The following is a 17,826-nucleotide window of genomic DNA, read 5'->3' on the forward strand; positions in this document are numbered from 1 at the left end:
TCAGGGATGATCCCAGGTCTGGGGACTGACTCCCACATCGAGCTCCCTGCAAGAAGCCTGCTTCTCCCTCTGCCAATGTCTCCGTCTCTCTGTGTGTGTCTCTCACGAATAAATAAATTTCTTAAAATATCTTTTAAAATAGAGTATTCTCACCCTATTTTAATATAAGAAAATCTATCAAAGGGAACTGATAAAGCCACAGCGCTGTACCCAAAATAGCTTGGAAAATATTAGAGAAAGAGTGCCTGGATGGCTCAGTCAGTTAAGTGTCTAACTCTTGATTTTTGGCTCAGGTCATGATCTTAGCTGAGGTTGTGAGATCGAGCCCCACATCAGGCTCTGTGCTGGGTGTGGAGCCTCCTTGGAGCTCTCTCTCCCTCTTCCTCAGCCCCTGGCCCCTCCCTCCCTCCCTCTTTAAAAAAAGAGAAAAGAAATATTAAAAAATGGTTATGCTTGTATCATTTTGCACAGTAGATCTCTTTCATAGATATTTTACTACTTATGTATAGCAAATGGAACCTAGTCATGTTCCTGAATAATTAACCAACAAGTTTCATTTATAGCAAGAAGCAAATGAAGAAGATATTAACATTCAGGGTACACCGAACATAAAGCATAGAGATCTTTAATTCATGGGTGTAGAGAGATGGAAGCAACATGTTGAAGATAGCATTTTTCTTATAAAATGATTTCAGTATCATATATTATTAAGTTGATAATAGCTGCAGAGATTCTGCTCAACTTCTTTGCCACACCAGCCTCCAGTGCATCTTTAAGAAAAACATATATATGCTATGAAAAGAGTTAGTATAGATAAGGTCAGCTAAGAGGAAGTATCCTCCCCTTTCATTGGGATAGCTTAATTATATCTGTTTTATTGGTAGAAAGATTCTCCTACTTGGAGGAAAAAAACACAACCAAACCTTAATTTTATGATTAAGCAATATTCGAGAAATACTTCTATATTTATACTTTTGCACAGTTAGATATTCACTCATTCATTCATCCAATATTGTTTTCTGTGAATTTTACTTTCCTGTACTTTGCCCGGCTTCCTAATAGGTGTTAGACTTCTTCAAATTTATTAGTATTTTCCCTATGATGTAGTTATTGTTAATTTTTTCAAATGTATTTTTTCTTATGTCTCACATAGAAAGAACTTTCTCAGAAATTTTTTAAATCCCCAAATCAAAGAATAAAAAACATTTCATTAAAAAAATAAAACCATGTCCAGAGAGAATTTGTCATTGGATAAGAAACATAGGAGATGTTCAGTATGACTCCTATAAATACAGACAAAAGAAACAAGATTCTATTTTTTACTCAAAAACTTATAAAAGGTAGAAAAATTTGATAAGTGGCATAGGTGAGAATGAGAAGAAACAGGTACTTCTATACAACGTTGGAAAGAGTGTTGGTATGGTATCTTTGGTGAGATTGGCACTATTTCTCAAAAGTTAAAATGTGTGTTCTCTCTCATGTAGCAATACTACTTCTCAGATATACATCTGTGCAATGCAGTTTCATAAGAATCTATATTGCAGCATAGTGGACTAGACTAGAGAAATAAAAGGAAGACCTTTATCCATTGGCAACTAGTTACATAAATTATGCTACATACTTTAAAGGAATTGTACATTCATGGCAAATAATACTTGTGTTTATGTGAAATGATCTTCCAGGTATATTAAGGATATTAAATCTTAATTAGGGTTAAAAGTTAAAACTGTATATATTATGTGCCCATTTGAGTCTAAAAAGTGTGTAAAGGTGGAATATTGCTTGTATGCCCATAGACTATTTCTGTAAGGGTAAAGAAATTATTAACTGTCATGCATTTGGAAAAGAAAATTGGGGTTGGAGATAAGGAAATTAAATTTTATATACTTCTTTACCTTTTGGATATTTTGTGATGTGTATATTATTTTTCAATATACAATAGACAAATAATTTTGATGCTTAAGACAGTAATTGGCAAATACATAGAACTGTAAATCGTAAATTTTCTCCAGTTTAGTTTGCACTTTTATGGTTTTGATCATATACACGGATGTCATCCATTTATGTTTTCTTAGTATCACATATTTTTCTGCAATGATTCTACCATTTCTATTTGAAAAACATAATTACATGTCAGAGAAAACTCATTTATCGATTTTAGTCCATACTGCTCTAGTTAGTCCACATCAACTGTGGGATTCTCACTGAGGCAAATGGTTTTCAGAATTAGAGAATGCCAGACCTGGGAGGGATGTCAGAAATTTTATCAGCCAACTTTGTCTTAGAGATGAAGAAACTGAGGCCCTGTAGGATTTCTTTCTCCTCTGTTAGTACATGACACTCACATGGTGAAATGTAGGATTGAGGTAAACTTTGGTACTAAGTAAATTGATTTAGTGTGAATGAGATAAGATAAATTATTCAACCAACTTGATATTAACTGACTGTTCATCCTTGGAAAAGTCTTTCTTTCTTTTTTTTTTTTCCTTTCTGCATTCATGTTCAAATTCATAAAGCTTTAAAATGATTGGTTAAACCTAGTATACTGTTTACATCCATTCCACTTTAACTGAAGATGTGTTGAAAGATTCACCTACTAATTCAAGACCCCATTAGCTTTATCATCCTCTCTCCACTTGTAAGCACCTCAGTTTTCCAAAATTTCTGGATCTATGCAAATGCTCCTACCTCTCAAAAATGAAGCCATGTTAAATCAAATTAACATTCGTTTCAACAATTACTCTGAGGAAGGCATTTTAGTAATTCTTATAAATAGCTTACAGGGGTGGTGAAGAATTCACACCTCCTCAAATTTTCAAATACAGCTCAAACTCATGCGAATCTTTCTTTCTTCAATGACTTTATTTCCAATTCACAATGTGTTCTTGTGTTCTTTTAACATGGCTTGTTCCACAGATAGTCTTAAGTTTTATATTTCCCATTGCTTGTATCTAACTAGCCCTTGTGATTTTAACAATAGATTCAGCAGAGTAGCAGTGAATGAAACAGCTATTTCAGACTAAAAGAAATATTTTGGCTTGAATCTCAGACCAAATCCTAAATTCTGAGTTGCCAGGAAATTGTAGTTCAGGTGGGCTGCAATGTGAAAACTGATACAGCATTATCTCCCAGGTTGGGACGTAGGTATACTTGGAAGGTCATCCTGTCCTCTTTTTTTTTTATTTATTTTTTATTTTTTTATTTTTTTATTTTTTATTGGTGTTCAATTTACTAACATACAGAATAACCCCCAGTGCCCATCACCCATTCACTCCCACCCCCCGCCCTCCTCCCCTTCCAACACCCCTAGTTCGTTTCCCAGAGTTAGCAGTCTTTACGTTCTGTCTCCCTTTCTGATATTTCCCACACATTTCTTCTCCCTTCCCTTATATTCCCTTTCACTATTATTTATATTCCCCAAATGAATGAGAACATATAATGTTTGTCCTTCTCCAACTGGCTTACTTCACTCAGCATAATACCCTCCAGTTCCATCCACGTTGAAGCAAATGGTGGGTATTTGTCATTTCTAATAGCTGAGTAATAGTCCATTGTATACATAAACCACATCTTCTTTATCCATTCATCTTTCGTTGGACACCGAGGCTCCTTCCACAGTTTGGCTATCGTGGCCATTGCTGCTATAAACATCGGGGTGCAGGTGTCCCGGCGTTTCACTGCATCTGTATCTTTGGGGTAAATCCCCAGCAGTGCAATTGCTGGGTCGTAGGGCAGGTATATTTTTAACTGTTTGAGGAACCTCCACACAGTTTTCCAGAGTGGCTGCACCAGTTCACATTCCCACCAACAGTGTAAGAGGGTTCCATTTTCTCCACATCCTCTCCAACATTTGTTGTTTCCTGCCTTGTTAATTTTCCCCATTCTCACTGGTGTGAGGTGGTATCTCATTGTGGTTTTGATTTGTATTTCCCTGATGGCAAGTGATGCAGAGCATTTTCTCATGTGCATGTTGGCCATGTCTATGTCTTCCTCTGTGAGATTTCTGTTCATGTCTTTTGCCCATTTCATGATTGGATTGTTTGTTTCTTTGGTGTTGAGTTTAATAAGTTCTTTATAGATCTTGGAAACTAGCCCTTTATCTGATATGTCATTTGCAAATATCTTCTCCCATTCTGTAGGTTGTCTTTGAGTTTTGTTGACTGTATCCTTTGCTGTGCAAAAGCTTCTTATCTTCATGAAGTCCCAATAGTTCATTTTTGCTTTTGTTTCTTTTGCCTTCGTGGATGTATCTTGCAAGAAGTTACTATGGCGGAGTTCAAAAAGGGTGTTGCCTGTGTTCCTCTCTAGGATTTTGATGGAATCTTGTCTCACATTTAGATCTTTCATCCATTTTGAGTTTATCTTTGTGTATGGTGAAAGAGAGTGGTCTAGTTTCATTCTTCTGCATGTGGATGTCCAATTTTCCCAGCACCATTTATTGAAGAGACTGTCTTTCTTCCAATGGATAGTCTTTCCTCCTTTATCGAATATTAGTTGCCCATAAAGTTGAGGGTCCACTTCTGGATTCTCTATTCTGTTCCACTGATCTATGTGTCTGTTTTTGTGCCAGTACCACACTGTCTTGATGACCACAGCTTTGTAGTACAACCTGAAATCTGGCATTGTGATGCCCCCAGCTATGGTTTTCTTTTTTAAAATTCCCCTGGCTATTCGGGGTCTTTTCTGATTCCACACAAATCTTAAAATAATTTGTTCTAACTCTCTGAAGAAAGTCCATGGTATTTTGATAGGGATTGCATTAAACGTGTAAATTGCCCTGGGCAACATTGACATTTTCACAATATTAATTCTTCCAATCCATGAGCATGGAATATTTTTCCATCTCTTTGTGTCTTCCTCAATTTCTTTCAAAAGTGTTGTATAGTTTTGAGGGTATAGATCCTTTACATCTTTGGTTAGGTTTATTCCTAGGTATCTTATGCTTTTGGGTGCAATTGTAAATGGGATTGACTCCTTAATTTCTCTTTCTTCAGTCTCATTGTTAGTGTATAGAAATGCCACTGACTTCTGGGCATTGATTTTGTATCCTGCCACGCTACCGAATTGCTGTATGAGTTCTAGCAATCTTGGGGTGGAGACTTTTGGGTTTTCTATGTAGAGTATCATGTCATCGGCGAAGAGGGAGAGTTTGACTTCTTCTTTGCCAATTTGAATGCCTTTAATGTCTTTTTGTTGTCTGATTGCTGAGGCTAGGACTTCCAGTACTATGTTGAACAGCAGTGGTGAGAGTGGACATCCCTGTGTTGTTCCTGATCTTAGAGGAAAGGCTCCCAGTGCTTCCCCATTGAGAATGATATTTGCTGTGGGCTTTTCATAGATGGCTTTTAAGATGTCGAGGAATGTTCCCTCTATCCCTACACTCTGAAGAGTTTTGATCAGGAATGGATGCTGTATTTTGTCAAATGCTTTCTCTGCATCCAATGAGAGGATCATATGGTTCGTGGTTTTTCTCTTGCTGATATGATGAATCACATTGATTGTTTTACGGGTGTTGAACCAGCCTTGTGTCCCAGGGATAAATCCTACTTGGTCATGGTGAATAATTTTCTTCATGTACTGTTGGATCCTATTGGCCAGTATCTTGTTGAGAATTTTTGCATCCATGTTCATCAGGGATATTGGTCTATAATTCTCCTTTTTGGTGGGGTCTTTGTCTGGCTTTGGAATTAAGGTGATGCTGGCCTCATAGAACGAATTTGGAAGTACTCCATCTCTTTCTATCTTTCCAAACAGCTTTAGGAGAATAGGTATGGTTTCTTCTTTAAACATTTGATAAAATTCCCCTGGGAAGCCATCTGGCCCTGGACTCTTGTGTCTTGGGAGGTTTTTGATGACTGCTTCAATTTCCTCCCTGGTTATTGGCCTGTTCAGGTTTTCTATTTCTTCCTGTTCCAGTTTTGGTAGTTTGTGGCTTTCCAGGAATGCGTCCATTTCTTCTAGATTGCCTAATTTATTGGCGTATAGCTGTTCATAATATGTTTTTAAAATCGTTTGTATTTCCTTGGTGTTGGTAGTGATCTCTCCTTTCTCATTCATGATTTTATTAATTTGAGTCTTCTCTCTCTTCTTTTTAATAAGGCTGGCTAATGGTTTATCTATCTTGTTAATTCTTTCAAAGAACCAACTCCTGGTTTTGTTGATCTGTTCCACAGTTCTTCTGGTCTCGATTTCATTTGAGTTCTGCTCGAATCTTTATTAACTCCCTTCTTCTCTTGGGTGTAGGATCTATTTGCTGTTTTTTCTCTAGCTCCTTTATGTGTAAGGTTAGCTTTTGTATTTGAGTTCTTTCCAGTTTTTGGATGGATGCTTGTATTGCGATGTATTTCCCCCTTAGGACTGCTTTTGCTGCATCCCAAAGATTTTGAACGGTTGTATCTTCATTCTCATTAGTTTCCATGAATCTTTTTAATTCTTCCTTAATTTCCTGGTTGACCCTTTTATCTTTTAGCATGATGGTCCTTAACCTCCACGTGTTTGAGGTCCTTCCAAACTTCTTGTTGTGATTTAGTTCTAATTTCAAGGCATTATGGTCTGAGAATATGCAGGGGACAATCCCAATCTTTTGGTATCGGTTCAGACCCGATTTGTGACCCAATATGTGGTCTATTCTGGAGAAAGTTCCATGTGCGCTTGAGAAGAATGTGTATTCAGTTGAGTTTGGATGTAAAGTTCTGTAGATATCTGTGAAATCCATCTAGTCCTGTGTATCATTTAAAGCTCTGGTTTCTTTGGAGATGTTGTGCTTAGACGACCTATCAAGTATAGAAAGAGCTAGATTGAAGTCACCAAGTATAAGTGTATTATTATCTAAGTATTTCTTCACTTTGGTTAATAATTGATTGATATATTTGGCAGCTCCCACATTCGGGGCATATATATTGAGGATTGTTAAGTCCTCTTGTTGAATAGATCCTTTAAGTATGATATAGTGTCCTTCTTCATCTCTCACTACAGTCTTTGGGGTAAATTTTAGTTTATCTGATATAAGGATGGCTACCCCTGCTTTCTTTTGAGGACCATTCGAATGGTAAATGGTTCTCCAACCTTTTATTTTCAGGCTGTAGGTGTCCTTCTGTCTAAAATGAATCTCTTGTAGACAGCAAATAGATGGGTCCTGCTTTTTTATCCAGTCTGAAACCCTGCGCCTTTTGATGGGGTCATTAAGCCCGTTCACATTCAGAGTTACTATTGAGAGATATGAGTTTAATGTCATCATGTTATCTATTCAGTCCTTGTTTTTGTGGACTGTTCCACTGAACTTCTTCTTAAAGGTGAATTTTAAGAATCCCCCTTAAAATTTCTTGCAGAGCTGGTTTGGAGGTCACATATTCTTTTAGTTGCTGCCTGTCTTGGAAGCTCTTTATCTCTCCTTCCATTTTGAACGAGAGCCTTGCTGGATAAAGTATTCTTGGTTGCATGTTCTTTTCATTTAGGACCCTGAATATATCCTGCCAGCCCTTTCTGGCCTGCCAGGTCTCTGTGGAGAGGTCTGCTGTTACCCTAATACTCCTCCCCATAAAAGTCAGGGATTTCTTGTCTCTTGCTGCTTTAAGGATCTTCTCTTTATCTTTGGAATTTGCAAGCTTCACTATTAAATGTCGAGGTGTTGAACGGTTTTTATTGATTTTAGGGGGGGATCTCTCTATTTCCTGGATCTGAATGCCTGTTTCCCTTCCCAGATTAGGAAAGTTTTCAGCTAGAATTTGTTCAAATACATATTCTGGCCCTCTGTCCCTTTTGGCGCCCTCGGGAACCCCAATTAAACGTAGGTTTTTCTTCCTCAGGCTGTCGTTTATTTCCCTTAATCTATCTTCATGGTCTTTTAATTGTTTGTCTCTTTTTTCCTCAGTTTCCCTCTTTGCTATCAACTTGTCTTCTAGGTCACTCACTCGTTCTTCCACCTCGTTAACCCTCGTCGTTAGGACTTCTAGTTTGGATTGCATCTGATTCAATTGATTTTTAATTTCTGCCTGATTAGCTCTAAATTCTGCAGTCATGAAGTCTCTTGAGTCCTTTATGCTTTTTTCTAGAGCCACCAGTAGCTGTATAATAGTGCTTCTGAATTGGCTTTCTGACATTGAATTGTAATCCAGATTTTGTAACTCTGTGGGAGAGAGGACTGTTTCTGATTCTTTCTTTTGAGGTGAGGTTTTCCTTCTAGTCATTTTGCTCAGTGCAGAGTGGCCAAAAGCAAGTTGTATTGGGAAAAAGAGAAAAAGAGAGGAGAGAAAGAAGGAAAGAAAAGAGAAAGAGGAAAAAAAAGGGAAGAAAGAAGAAAAAAACGAAAAGAAAAAAAGAGAAGAAAAAGAGAAAGAAAAAGAAAGAAAAAAAAGGGGGTGGGGGAAGGAAACAAATCAGAAAGCAAAACAAAACAAAACAAAACAAAACAAAACAAAAAAGAACCACCGGGGAGTATCTTCTGATTCTGTGTACTTTAAGTCCCTTGGCTTCTCCTGAAATTGTCAGTCTAGCTGGTGTTCTGGGGGAGGGGCCTGCTGTGCTGATTTTCAGGTGTGAGCACTTGGGGGAGCTGCTGTGCCCCTGCCTGGTGCAGGGCTCAGTGGGGGTTGCTTACCCCGTGAGGCCGCAGGAGGAACAGCCCCAGTGGCGGGGCAGCTCTGGAAACCTGGATTCAGCTCCGGCAGGAACTCCGTCTGCAGGGCCTGGAGGCTCCGGGGCGGGGCCGCTGATCTGCTCAGCTGGGGCAGGAGCGACCTCGCTGTCCCGGGCCCTCCCGGCCTCTGCCTGTCCCGGGGGAGGCCGGATCCTGGGCTGTGTCCCGGCGCCCTGTGCTCCGGAGCCTGCGCTGGTGGATTCGCGCTCCCGGGCCGCGCAACCCCCTCCGCGGAGCTGCCGCCCGAGCCCCCACGAGCTGCTCCTGGAACCGCGCAGCCCCCTCCGCACGGAGCCTCTTCCTCTGCCCGAGCCCCTCCGAGCTGCTCCCGCCCCGCAGCCCCCTCCGCGGAGCCGCCGCCCGAGCCCCCCGAGCTGCTCCGGGTCCCGCCATGCGCGCTGCAGCCCTTAGGGAGCTCGGCGCACTCTCCCGGGGCGCAGGTGTCTGTTACTGTCTCAGGGAACCCGAGGGCATCCCCGCCCTCCTGGGTCCTGCTCCACCTCCCTGGAGCCCCTTTCCGCCCGGGAAGGTCGGTGCAGCTCCTGCTCCTCCGGGACGGGACGGGGCTCTCCTGTCCTGGGGACACTCGCCCCGGCCTCAGCCCGGCTCCTCGCGGGCCCCTCCCCCTCGGAGGCCTTTGTTTCTTTACTTCTTTTTCCCCGTCTTCCTACCTTCCTCTTCTCACTGTTGCATTCCAGCTGGTCTCTCTTTAATTCTCAGGCCGAATTCATAGATTTTCAGGATGACTGGAAGGTTTTCTAGGTAATTTGGTGGAGACAGGTGATTTGGGGACCCTACTCTTCCGCCATCTTCCCTCCTTCCATCCTGTCCTCTGCAGAGAGAGAAAAGGATATAAGAGAAAACACAAGGTGGAAAGTGCCCCATGACTTAACTAACCATCAAGCGTCCTCTGTTTATGCTCCTTAGGGAGACAAGTCTAAGAAAACCCAAGCACATAACTGAGTCTGGGATTATCTATATTTATAACTTCCTCGGTTCACAGGGATAATCAAGGTTAAACATGTGTTTCTTTTCATCTTTTTGAGGAGAAAATTAGTTCCTCTAGGTTTTAGAGTAAACAAATTTAGATTCTGTTTCTTAAAACTAGACCATTAAGTAGAAAGCTACTAAAAGGATATATCTAATCCCTAAGAGTTCATTAGTTAACCTACTATTTAACATATCTCTCCCAAGATCTATTGAATCAAATTTTCTATGATTAAAGATCAACACTCAGCACACTTTAAAGCATTCAGATTTCATAATTGTACATTTAGACCTCATACTTTTCTACATCCAAAACCCAGAAATAAACTTCTACAAAATTTCCACCCAACTACTTCGTCTCATAGTTTATCTACTTTTGACCTTTTATTTTATTGACGGGTTGGCTTCATTGTCTTAAATTACATAACAGTTTTGCTCTTTTCCTGCAGGCAGAGTTCACAGCCATGCGGGAGCAGTACATGCGAGGTGGGGAGGGATTCATCATCTGCTACTCTGTCACTGACCGCCAATCATTCCAGGAAGCTGCCAAGTTTAAAGAGCTCATTTTTCAAGTCCGCCACACCTACGAAATTCCCCTGGTGCTGGTGGGTAACAAAATCGACCTAGAACAATTCCGCCAGGTGAGTGCCAAATTTTTGTTTGTTCCTAACTCAAGGGTATATAGTACTTGGCAAAGTATGACCACTTACCAAGGTTCATACTGAGAATTATGAGAAATAAATGATGCTGTGATTTTTCTAAGAAATCTTCGAAATCCTGTGGTAGATTGCGACAAAATATCTCATCCCACATGCTACTTTACAGTGTCCTCACCACTTCAACCGGAGGCATAATCTGTTTCTCCCATCTCCTTGGATCTGGGCTGGCTTTGCCATTTGTTTTGGGTAGTAGACTTTAGTAGAGGTGATGCTATACACTTTCAGAGTTTGAGCTGCAAGAGTTCTGTAGCTTCGTCATTTGCCACTTAAAATGCTTGCTCTTGGGATCCAGCTACCGTGTAAAGACCAAACTAACCATTAGAGTTCACAGGACCCTTCCCACCCTCCAGAATTAAAACAAGCCCCACTTGTCAGATTGTATAAATGGCTTCCATATAACATCAATCTGCTTCAAGCTTCCCCTGCAGCTTGAGATCTCATTGTGATCTCAGTTCATTTCTCCCAACAAAATTGATAATGCAGAAACCATGGCTAGTTTCTGATAATATAGGAACCATGGATTGTGATCCATTACCAGATTTCACGTAGTTCATTATGGTTTATTCTTCTCTGATCAGACATTATCAGAGCCTGATGGGCAAGCTGAGATGGCCTCATCTTTGCAAGGTAATAATACTTCAGTTGTCCTTAGTACTCCTAAAGAGATTAAATGACCAAAACCTAGTTCAGGGAGCAGACAAATCATCTCACAATTCTATTGCCATGACTTACTTTGTACAAATCAAATTGCTAAGAAGTTGCATGCAAATCAAATTTTTATAAATCAAATTCTCTAAATTGAATGGTTTAGTTCTAATTTTAGATACTTTATCTTTACTTGCATTGACTTTAAATTTGAACTGGATTTGAATAGTTTGTATGTTTCCAGTTAATGTTTTTTAGACTTAAAGTAGCCTCCTAATAAAGCCTTTTGGTAAGGTAAGAATCTTTACTAAAACAATTCTTTTCTATTTTAAATGTTATATATATTTGGACTTTTGTATCCAATGCATTTTATGTTTACTTACAGTGAAAATATCTCATAGGGTCAATGCTTATAAATCTATGCTTAATACAGAAACATTTCTATGATTTAGTGCAGTACATTTTTGTAGTTGCATGTTTTTCTATATTTTACTTGAAAATCTAAGCATCTTAAAGTGGCAGCTGTTTTTTAGGAGCTATATGTCTCCTCTGCACCCGTTTTCCTACATTCTTTGTTGTTTCTCTTTCTCCAAAGCAATGTTTAGAATAATATGGTTAGATAGGAATTCAAGTTTGTCTCACCAGCTAAATATGAATCTATTCTGTGATATTTGTCATAAAGGAAGAAGAGAAGTAAGTATAGGTCTAGTGGTGAACCTTTCAGGTACTCCTCTTAAAAGTGGGGATATTCTACTTTCTTTTTTTTTTTTTTAAGGACCTCTGGGAAGTGACATGAGGGAGCACCCTGAGAAATGGAAATATACCATTGGTGATTATATGGCCACCTTTACTGCACTTCTCAGAATTCCTAGAGAACATAAACTTTAATTGAATGCCAGTCAAGAGAGCTACAAGTGGCTCTTGTAAGCTAGTGGATTTGAGAACATGAGGGAACATTTTTCAGGCAAAAGTTAATCAGATTGTCTATAGAATGATTGCTCTCCATCATTCCAACACTGGCTGACACTTGCTTTCCCCTCACCATTCTGCTCTGCTTCTGCTTCCCCAGGCTCAAAGGTATTCAATGGGACCCCTGTCTCAGCCTGGGTAATTGCAGATTAGCAGTGGTGTGACTCACAAACATCACTGAAACAAATATGAAAAATGACAGTAAACTGAGTAATTTAGCAGATTTGACAGACTTTTCCTTTTAGAGAAAAGCAAGTAAACAAGATAGTCACAGAAAGTGCAAAAACCATGAAAACTCAAATTACAATCTTTTTAAAATTGCTCACGTACCAACGTCTCCAATAATGAAGTGTTGATATGCAAATTTGGCTTCTGGCTGTGGTGTTTGTGATGGGAATAATTGTTCCTATAATTGTAGAGTAGTTGTTCTTTTTCAAAATACTTTCCATTCACACTTTATTTTAATCCTATAACTGCTCTGTGTAGTTGTAAGGCAAGCAGTGGATGGATGAGAATATTTGAGAAGTAAATATACTGGTAGAAATCAATTTCAGTAAAATAATGCTGTTATTAGTGACAAATTTAAGACTAAAACCCTGATCACATGTACTCTTTCTCTTATATGAGTCTTCAACTGTTAGGTCTCCATTTTATTTATTTATTTTTAATGTATAAACAAGGATGCTGACACCTGCATCATCTCTAGCTCAGAAGAGTTTTGTGAAGAATCCTAGAATAATAATGTTAAAGTCTGGAAGGTTCTAAAGGAAATCATGCTAGTGCTTCTGTTCAGGGCTATGAGGCAGAGAAATTAGGGTTTTTACTTGGAGGCTCTTCTTCCCCCTCGTTGAAAGTGATTGAAAGGAAAGCACTGATGATAACAGCTGTTTCTTGTCATGCTTGTTTGGTAGAGTAGGTGGCTGCATCCTGAATGCATTTTGGTGAATCCAAGTCCCTTTATACCAAGAAAAAGAAACAGCCTCATGTCCTTTGTTATTAATGAGGTCTTTAAACAAAAATATTGAAGGGCTCTGTTTAAAGTTGTATTTTCTCTAAGAACAATATCCATTTTGATACTGATATTCATGATGCATTTAGTATTGCAAGGCTCCATACCAGGCACTTATCACACATAATTTCATTTCATCTTCACTACAAGGCCACCAAGTAGGCTCCTTTATGATGACCTATTTACCGATGGGTCATCTGAAGCTTTAATACATTCTGTGACTTGCTCAAGGTCACACAGCTAGATAGGGCTATGAGAACATGTCCAGTATGTCTGATTAGAAATCACACTACATTATACTTTGGGGCTCCAAGTCATTGCTGTTTTTCTTAAAATTTTTAATATCAGCTTCAGGATCTTACCATGCTCTTCAGAGGATAGAACATAAGCAATTACATTGTATTGGAGCAGGAAGAAGTGAAATGATAGCTCTTTGGAAATGGAGTGACGAGCTCCAGGTACTGGACAAGCCAGTAACAGCCAGAACTTAGGAAGAATGTGAGGAAAAATAAGGACAAGGAAATGATGCTCAAAACCACTGAAAGGCAATGTTTTCTTATTAGAAGCATAATTTTGTCCAGAGTCCATCCAGATGATTCTAAAGCCCTCTTTTTAAATTCCCAGACTACATTAGGTCTCAGAACTTGCATGGTCTTCATCTCTATTATGTCTTCTGCTGTCACACTAGGGAGTAGAAGGCAAGAATTTCTGCTTTTTTGTTTTTGCAAAACCATGACCACTCGTACAAAGTAAAAATGGTGCTATGAATGGAGTGAGTTCCAAGGATCTGGGAGCTGGTTTAGGAAAGTTTTATATCAGTCGCAGACCACAAACTATTTTATCCTGAAGATAGACCATGACAAACCATTCAGCAGGGACAGTCTAATTGGAGCTTAATACTTAGTTTGAAGCCTTGAAACCCTGCTTTCCACAGCCTGCTCTTTGAATGTAGGTCTGGGATCAGGAAATATTCCTTGCTTATTCTTCAGTAATCTATCTAATGAAAATGGTTCAATTCCTTTACTGAGAGGGGGCATATAAAAGCTGCAGAGATCAGAAATTGCTGTGTTAAGAAAAATAACCTCTATTTAGAGTTCTGTCAAGCATCTGCTTATCTTTGTGGAGAGATGGCAAGTTTGTGGCACAGTAAAAAGAATGAGAGAGAACCCATCTCTCTCCTCAAGGACTTCTCTCTCCTCAGAAGGGATCTATGCATGTGATATAGAACATTATATTAAACAACAAAACTGAATATCGAACAGTATGACACCATGTATAATTGCAATTGTTTCTGAAAACCAGGAAAGATCAATGTGGGTAGTATTTTTGAGGAGGGACGATGCTGAATGGAGAAGCATCTGGAGCAGGTAGAAGGAGCAGGTGAATGGTGATAGGGCCAACAAGAGTAGATGTAGAAAGGAGGTAATGAATTGGGGTACTGTGAGTGTGCATAAGCCATGGAGTGTTCAGGAGGAGGATTTGGGAGGACCAGGCTGCCTAGCACATATATATCAAGCAGCCTCAAAATAATTTCATAGATAAGGACCTGTTTGAAGACCAACTTTGTCAAACACAAAACATAAATATGTAAAGCATTTCTTTACATATTTCCATAGCATTTTCTTTATATGCTATTTTTTTCATTAAAATTGCCAATGTATTGAGATTCCTGGGTAGCTCTCTCCGTTAGGTTAGATGTCTGCCTTCAGCTTGGGTCATGATCCTGGAGTCACAGGATGGGATCCCCATGTCAGGCTTCCTGATAGGGTGGGGAGTCTTCGTTGCTCTCTCACTCATTCCCTCTCGCTCACTCGGTCTCTGCCTCTCTCAAATAAATATATATATTTTAAATGTCAATGTATTAACTTCAATTAAGATGGAAAACAAAACAAAGTTTAGAGTTTGGTGTAATTTAACTAGATGGGTAGGTCTTAAAACTAGACTTTGAACCCAAATCAGTCTTCTGATACTTACATATATATCTATTTATTTATTTCACCATTCTTTCATTCAATTTAGTATTTACAAAATATTTAGTAATTACTCAATGGGTAACAAAAGGTTTTTTGTTTTGTTTTGTTTTGTTTTTTTGTTTTTTTTTTTAGATTTTGGTGTTCAGGAGTGAACATGACAGATAAAAACTTTAGAAGAATCTGAAATTATAGTATGGGAGATACAGATAATGACCAGTTTGAGTGTGTATGTAACAACTGCATACTGCAAAAATGGTGTCAGGAATAAAATTATACACACTTAGAATATATATATATATATATATATATATATATACACACACATACATACATGGGAAGAGAAATAACTTCAAATATTTGAGCAGAGTTGTGGCAAGAATGCATTTTCATAATCTATCTAGTTGTTGGAGGGGGACAAGAATGGAAGCAGGAAGGCCAGTCAGGAGATTTAGTTATCAGGATGAAAAATGATGGCAGCGTGGGTGAAAGCAATAGACTATTCATGGATTCCATACTCGTGCAACACCCTGACCGGATGACAGGTGACAAAATTACAGTGAAATTTGGAGACCATTCATGTAGGGACAAACTGCTACATTGTTCAGTGATACCTGAGGTCATGTTTTCATTGTCACACAATGCACTGAATGTCCATGATGAATTCCTCAAGACAAGGTTAAGACATATACTTAGCAAATACTTTTCAGAAAATAATGAAGTATATTGTAAAAAGAATCAGATAGACCTGAGTTTGAATTTTCACTGAGATGATCCTTGGACAAATAAGTGACAAACTTGACAAACACCCAAATTCTCCTTCAAAGAAGTGCCTCACTCCCAGCACAGAGATAGGAGGCATAGTCTGTGGACTGCTTCAGGGCCATCCCTAGCCACACAAAGCCTCCTTGTCTGAGGTCCTACTCTTTCCAGGTTTGCCCATTTTCAGTGAAGTATGGGCACATACATCTAGCCATTGCAATCCAATAGGGACACCATGACAAGCAAATCTTGCTCCAGATCCCCGTGCTGGTTTGGCAAACTTTGTTGGGGCTTGCATTGTCATTCAGCTTTTCCCTCGACCCGATCCAGCTTCCTATTCCTTCCTTTGTAAGTATTGATCCCTAACCAGTATTATGCACTCCAAAGTCTGTCTCAGTGTCTGCTTCTGTAGAACAGGGACTTTCATAGGTTTTCAGGTAGGGTAGATGACATAATGTCATTAGATTATCTAGCACAGTGCTTGGTACAAACCAGGGACTCAGTAACTACTATGTACTACCATCCTCATCCTTCACCTGGATTGTTTACTTTGGGTTTCTATGTTCTTATCTGCTGTTTTACAAGTTAGACACTAGCAAATGTGTCTTTTTTTTTTTTTAATGAAAACTTTTATCATCACTCCTGTTACTCCCATGGAGGCTGGGGGTGGGGAGCTAAAGGGCATATCACTGGGATCTAAGATGGGGTCTACACCTGCTTTATCAGCCCCCAAAACAATATACTGGGGTTATCCAATATAAAGCTACTGGTTAGTCTAGTTCCTGAGCAGACCTGCTAATAAACCTCAAAAACACAAAAGTCTAACTCACTAGCCAGAAATGAAAGCAAGACCTGTCTGAGTGGGATGGGACCGGGACGGCACAGGTTGATCCAATCTCCTCTGGAGGGGGACTCATCCCTAGAGGAGGGAGGGGGGGCCAAAGCACACACCTTAGGGGAGGTGATGTTAAGGGAGGGGGAAGCACGTAAGCCCGTGACTTAGTTCTTGGGAAAGCACCAACCTCTAAAATCACGAAGGCAAGGACAGATACCCAGGGTGCCCTCTGTTAAAGGGGGAGAAAAAAGCAAGAGAACCCAGAAAGAAACCTACAGCCTGTAGGGGGGACCCAGAAAGGAGCTCCTTACTACCCTTGGGGTCTCTGAACTGGGAAAGACTACAAATCACACAGGAAGAGGGGCAGCCCGGGTGGCTCAGCGGTTTAGCGCCACCTTGGGTCCATGGCGTGATCCTGGAGACCCGGGATCGAGTCCCACATCGAGTCCCACATTGGGTCCCCCCACATCGGGTCCCACATCGGGCTCCCTGCGTGGAGCCTGCTTCTCCCTCTGCCTGTGTCTCTGCCTCTCTCTGTATCTCTCATGAATAAATAAGTAAAATCTTTTTTAAAAAATCACACAGGAAGAAATATGTAAGAATTGTGTCAAAAAGAAGAGTAATTAAAACTGGAGGAAGGCCCAGTGAGTTTTCTGATAAAGTATATAGGCTTTAGTGCACAGATTTTGTAAACTCAAGTTTGAAATTGTTACTCTGTTTCACATCTGATAATTAGGTAAACAAACTTTAAGTAAATGAATTTTGAACAGAGCTTTGGAGGAATCGGCGCTGTTTTTCCCCATTAGATCATGAACAAAGTCAAACTGAGTAAAAACTGGCAATAAATGAGAAAGACATAAAGATTACTAGCTATTCCAGAAAAGCTAATTTTACTATGTATGGACAAACACCCTGGATGAGACCTGTGGTTCTCAAATTATAGTCCCCTAAACAGAAGAACCTGCATCACCTAAAACCGTTGTTGGAAACACACATTCTCAAGTTGTATCTTAGTCCTCATAAATCAGAAACAGTGGAAGTAGGCACAGAAATCTATTTGAACAAATGGAGCGATTTTGCAGCAAGCTAGAGAACCATTGGGCTAGAAGGAATATAGATGAAAAGACATGAGGTCATTTATAAGACTCCATAAGAGAGAATCTAGACCCTTGAAGCATTTTCGAAGTCTTAAATGAGCTATTGGAAACCTAAAAGAAAAACACACATGCATGCTCACACACACAAGCATCTATATACATAAGAAATAAAATTTTAAAGTAAAAACTAATTCTTAT

General features: G+C 39.5%; 1 protein-coding gene across 4 annotated transcripts in view; it reads left to right on the forward strand.

The window, feature by feature from the left end:
* RIT2 (Ras like without CAAX 2) overlaps positions 1 to 17,826 on the forward strand; it is a 467,387-nt gene that overhangs the window by 266,012 nt on the left and 183,549 nt on the right. For all 4 annotated transcript variants that reach the window (XM_038543397.1, XM_038543399.1, XM_038543398.1 and 1 more), the window contains one exon: positions 10,072 to 10,263. In XM_038543397.1, coding sequence (XP_038399325.1) covers positions 10,072 to 10,263 — 192 coding nt within the window. The remainder of the gene's footprint in view (positions 1 to 10,071; positions 10,264 to 17,826) is intronic.

Source organism: Canis lupus, chromosome 7, assembly GCF_011100685.1.
Source record: "Canis lupus familiaris isolate Mischka breed German Shepherd chromosome 7, alternate assembly UU_Cfam_GSD_1.0, whole genome shotgun sequence".
NCBI lineage: Eukaryota > Metazoa > Chordata > Mammalia > Carnivora > Canidae > Canis > Canis lupus.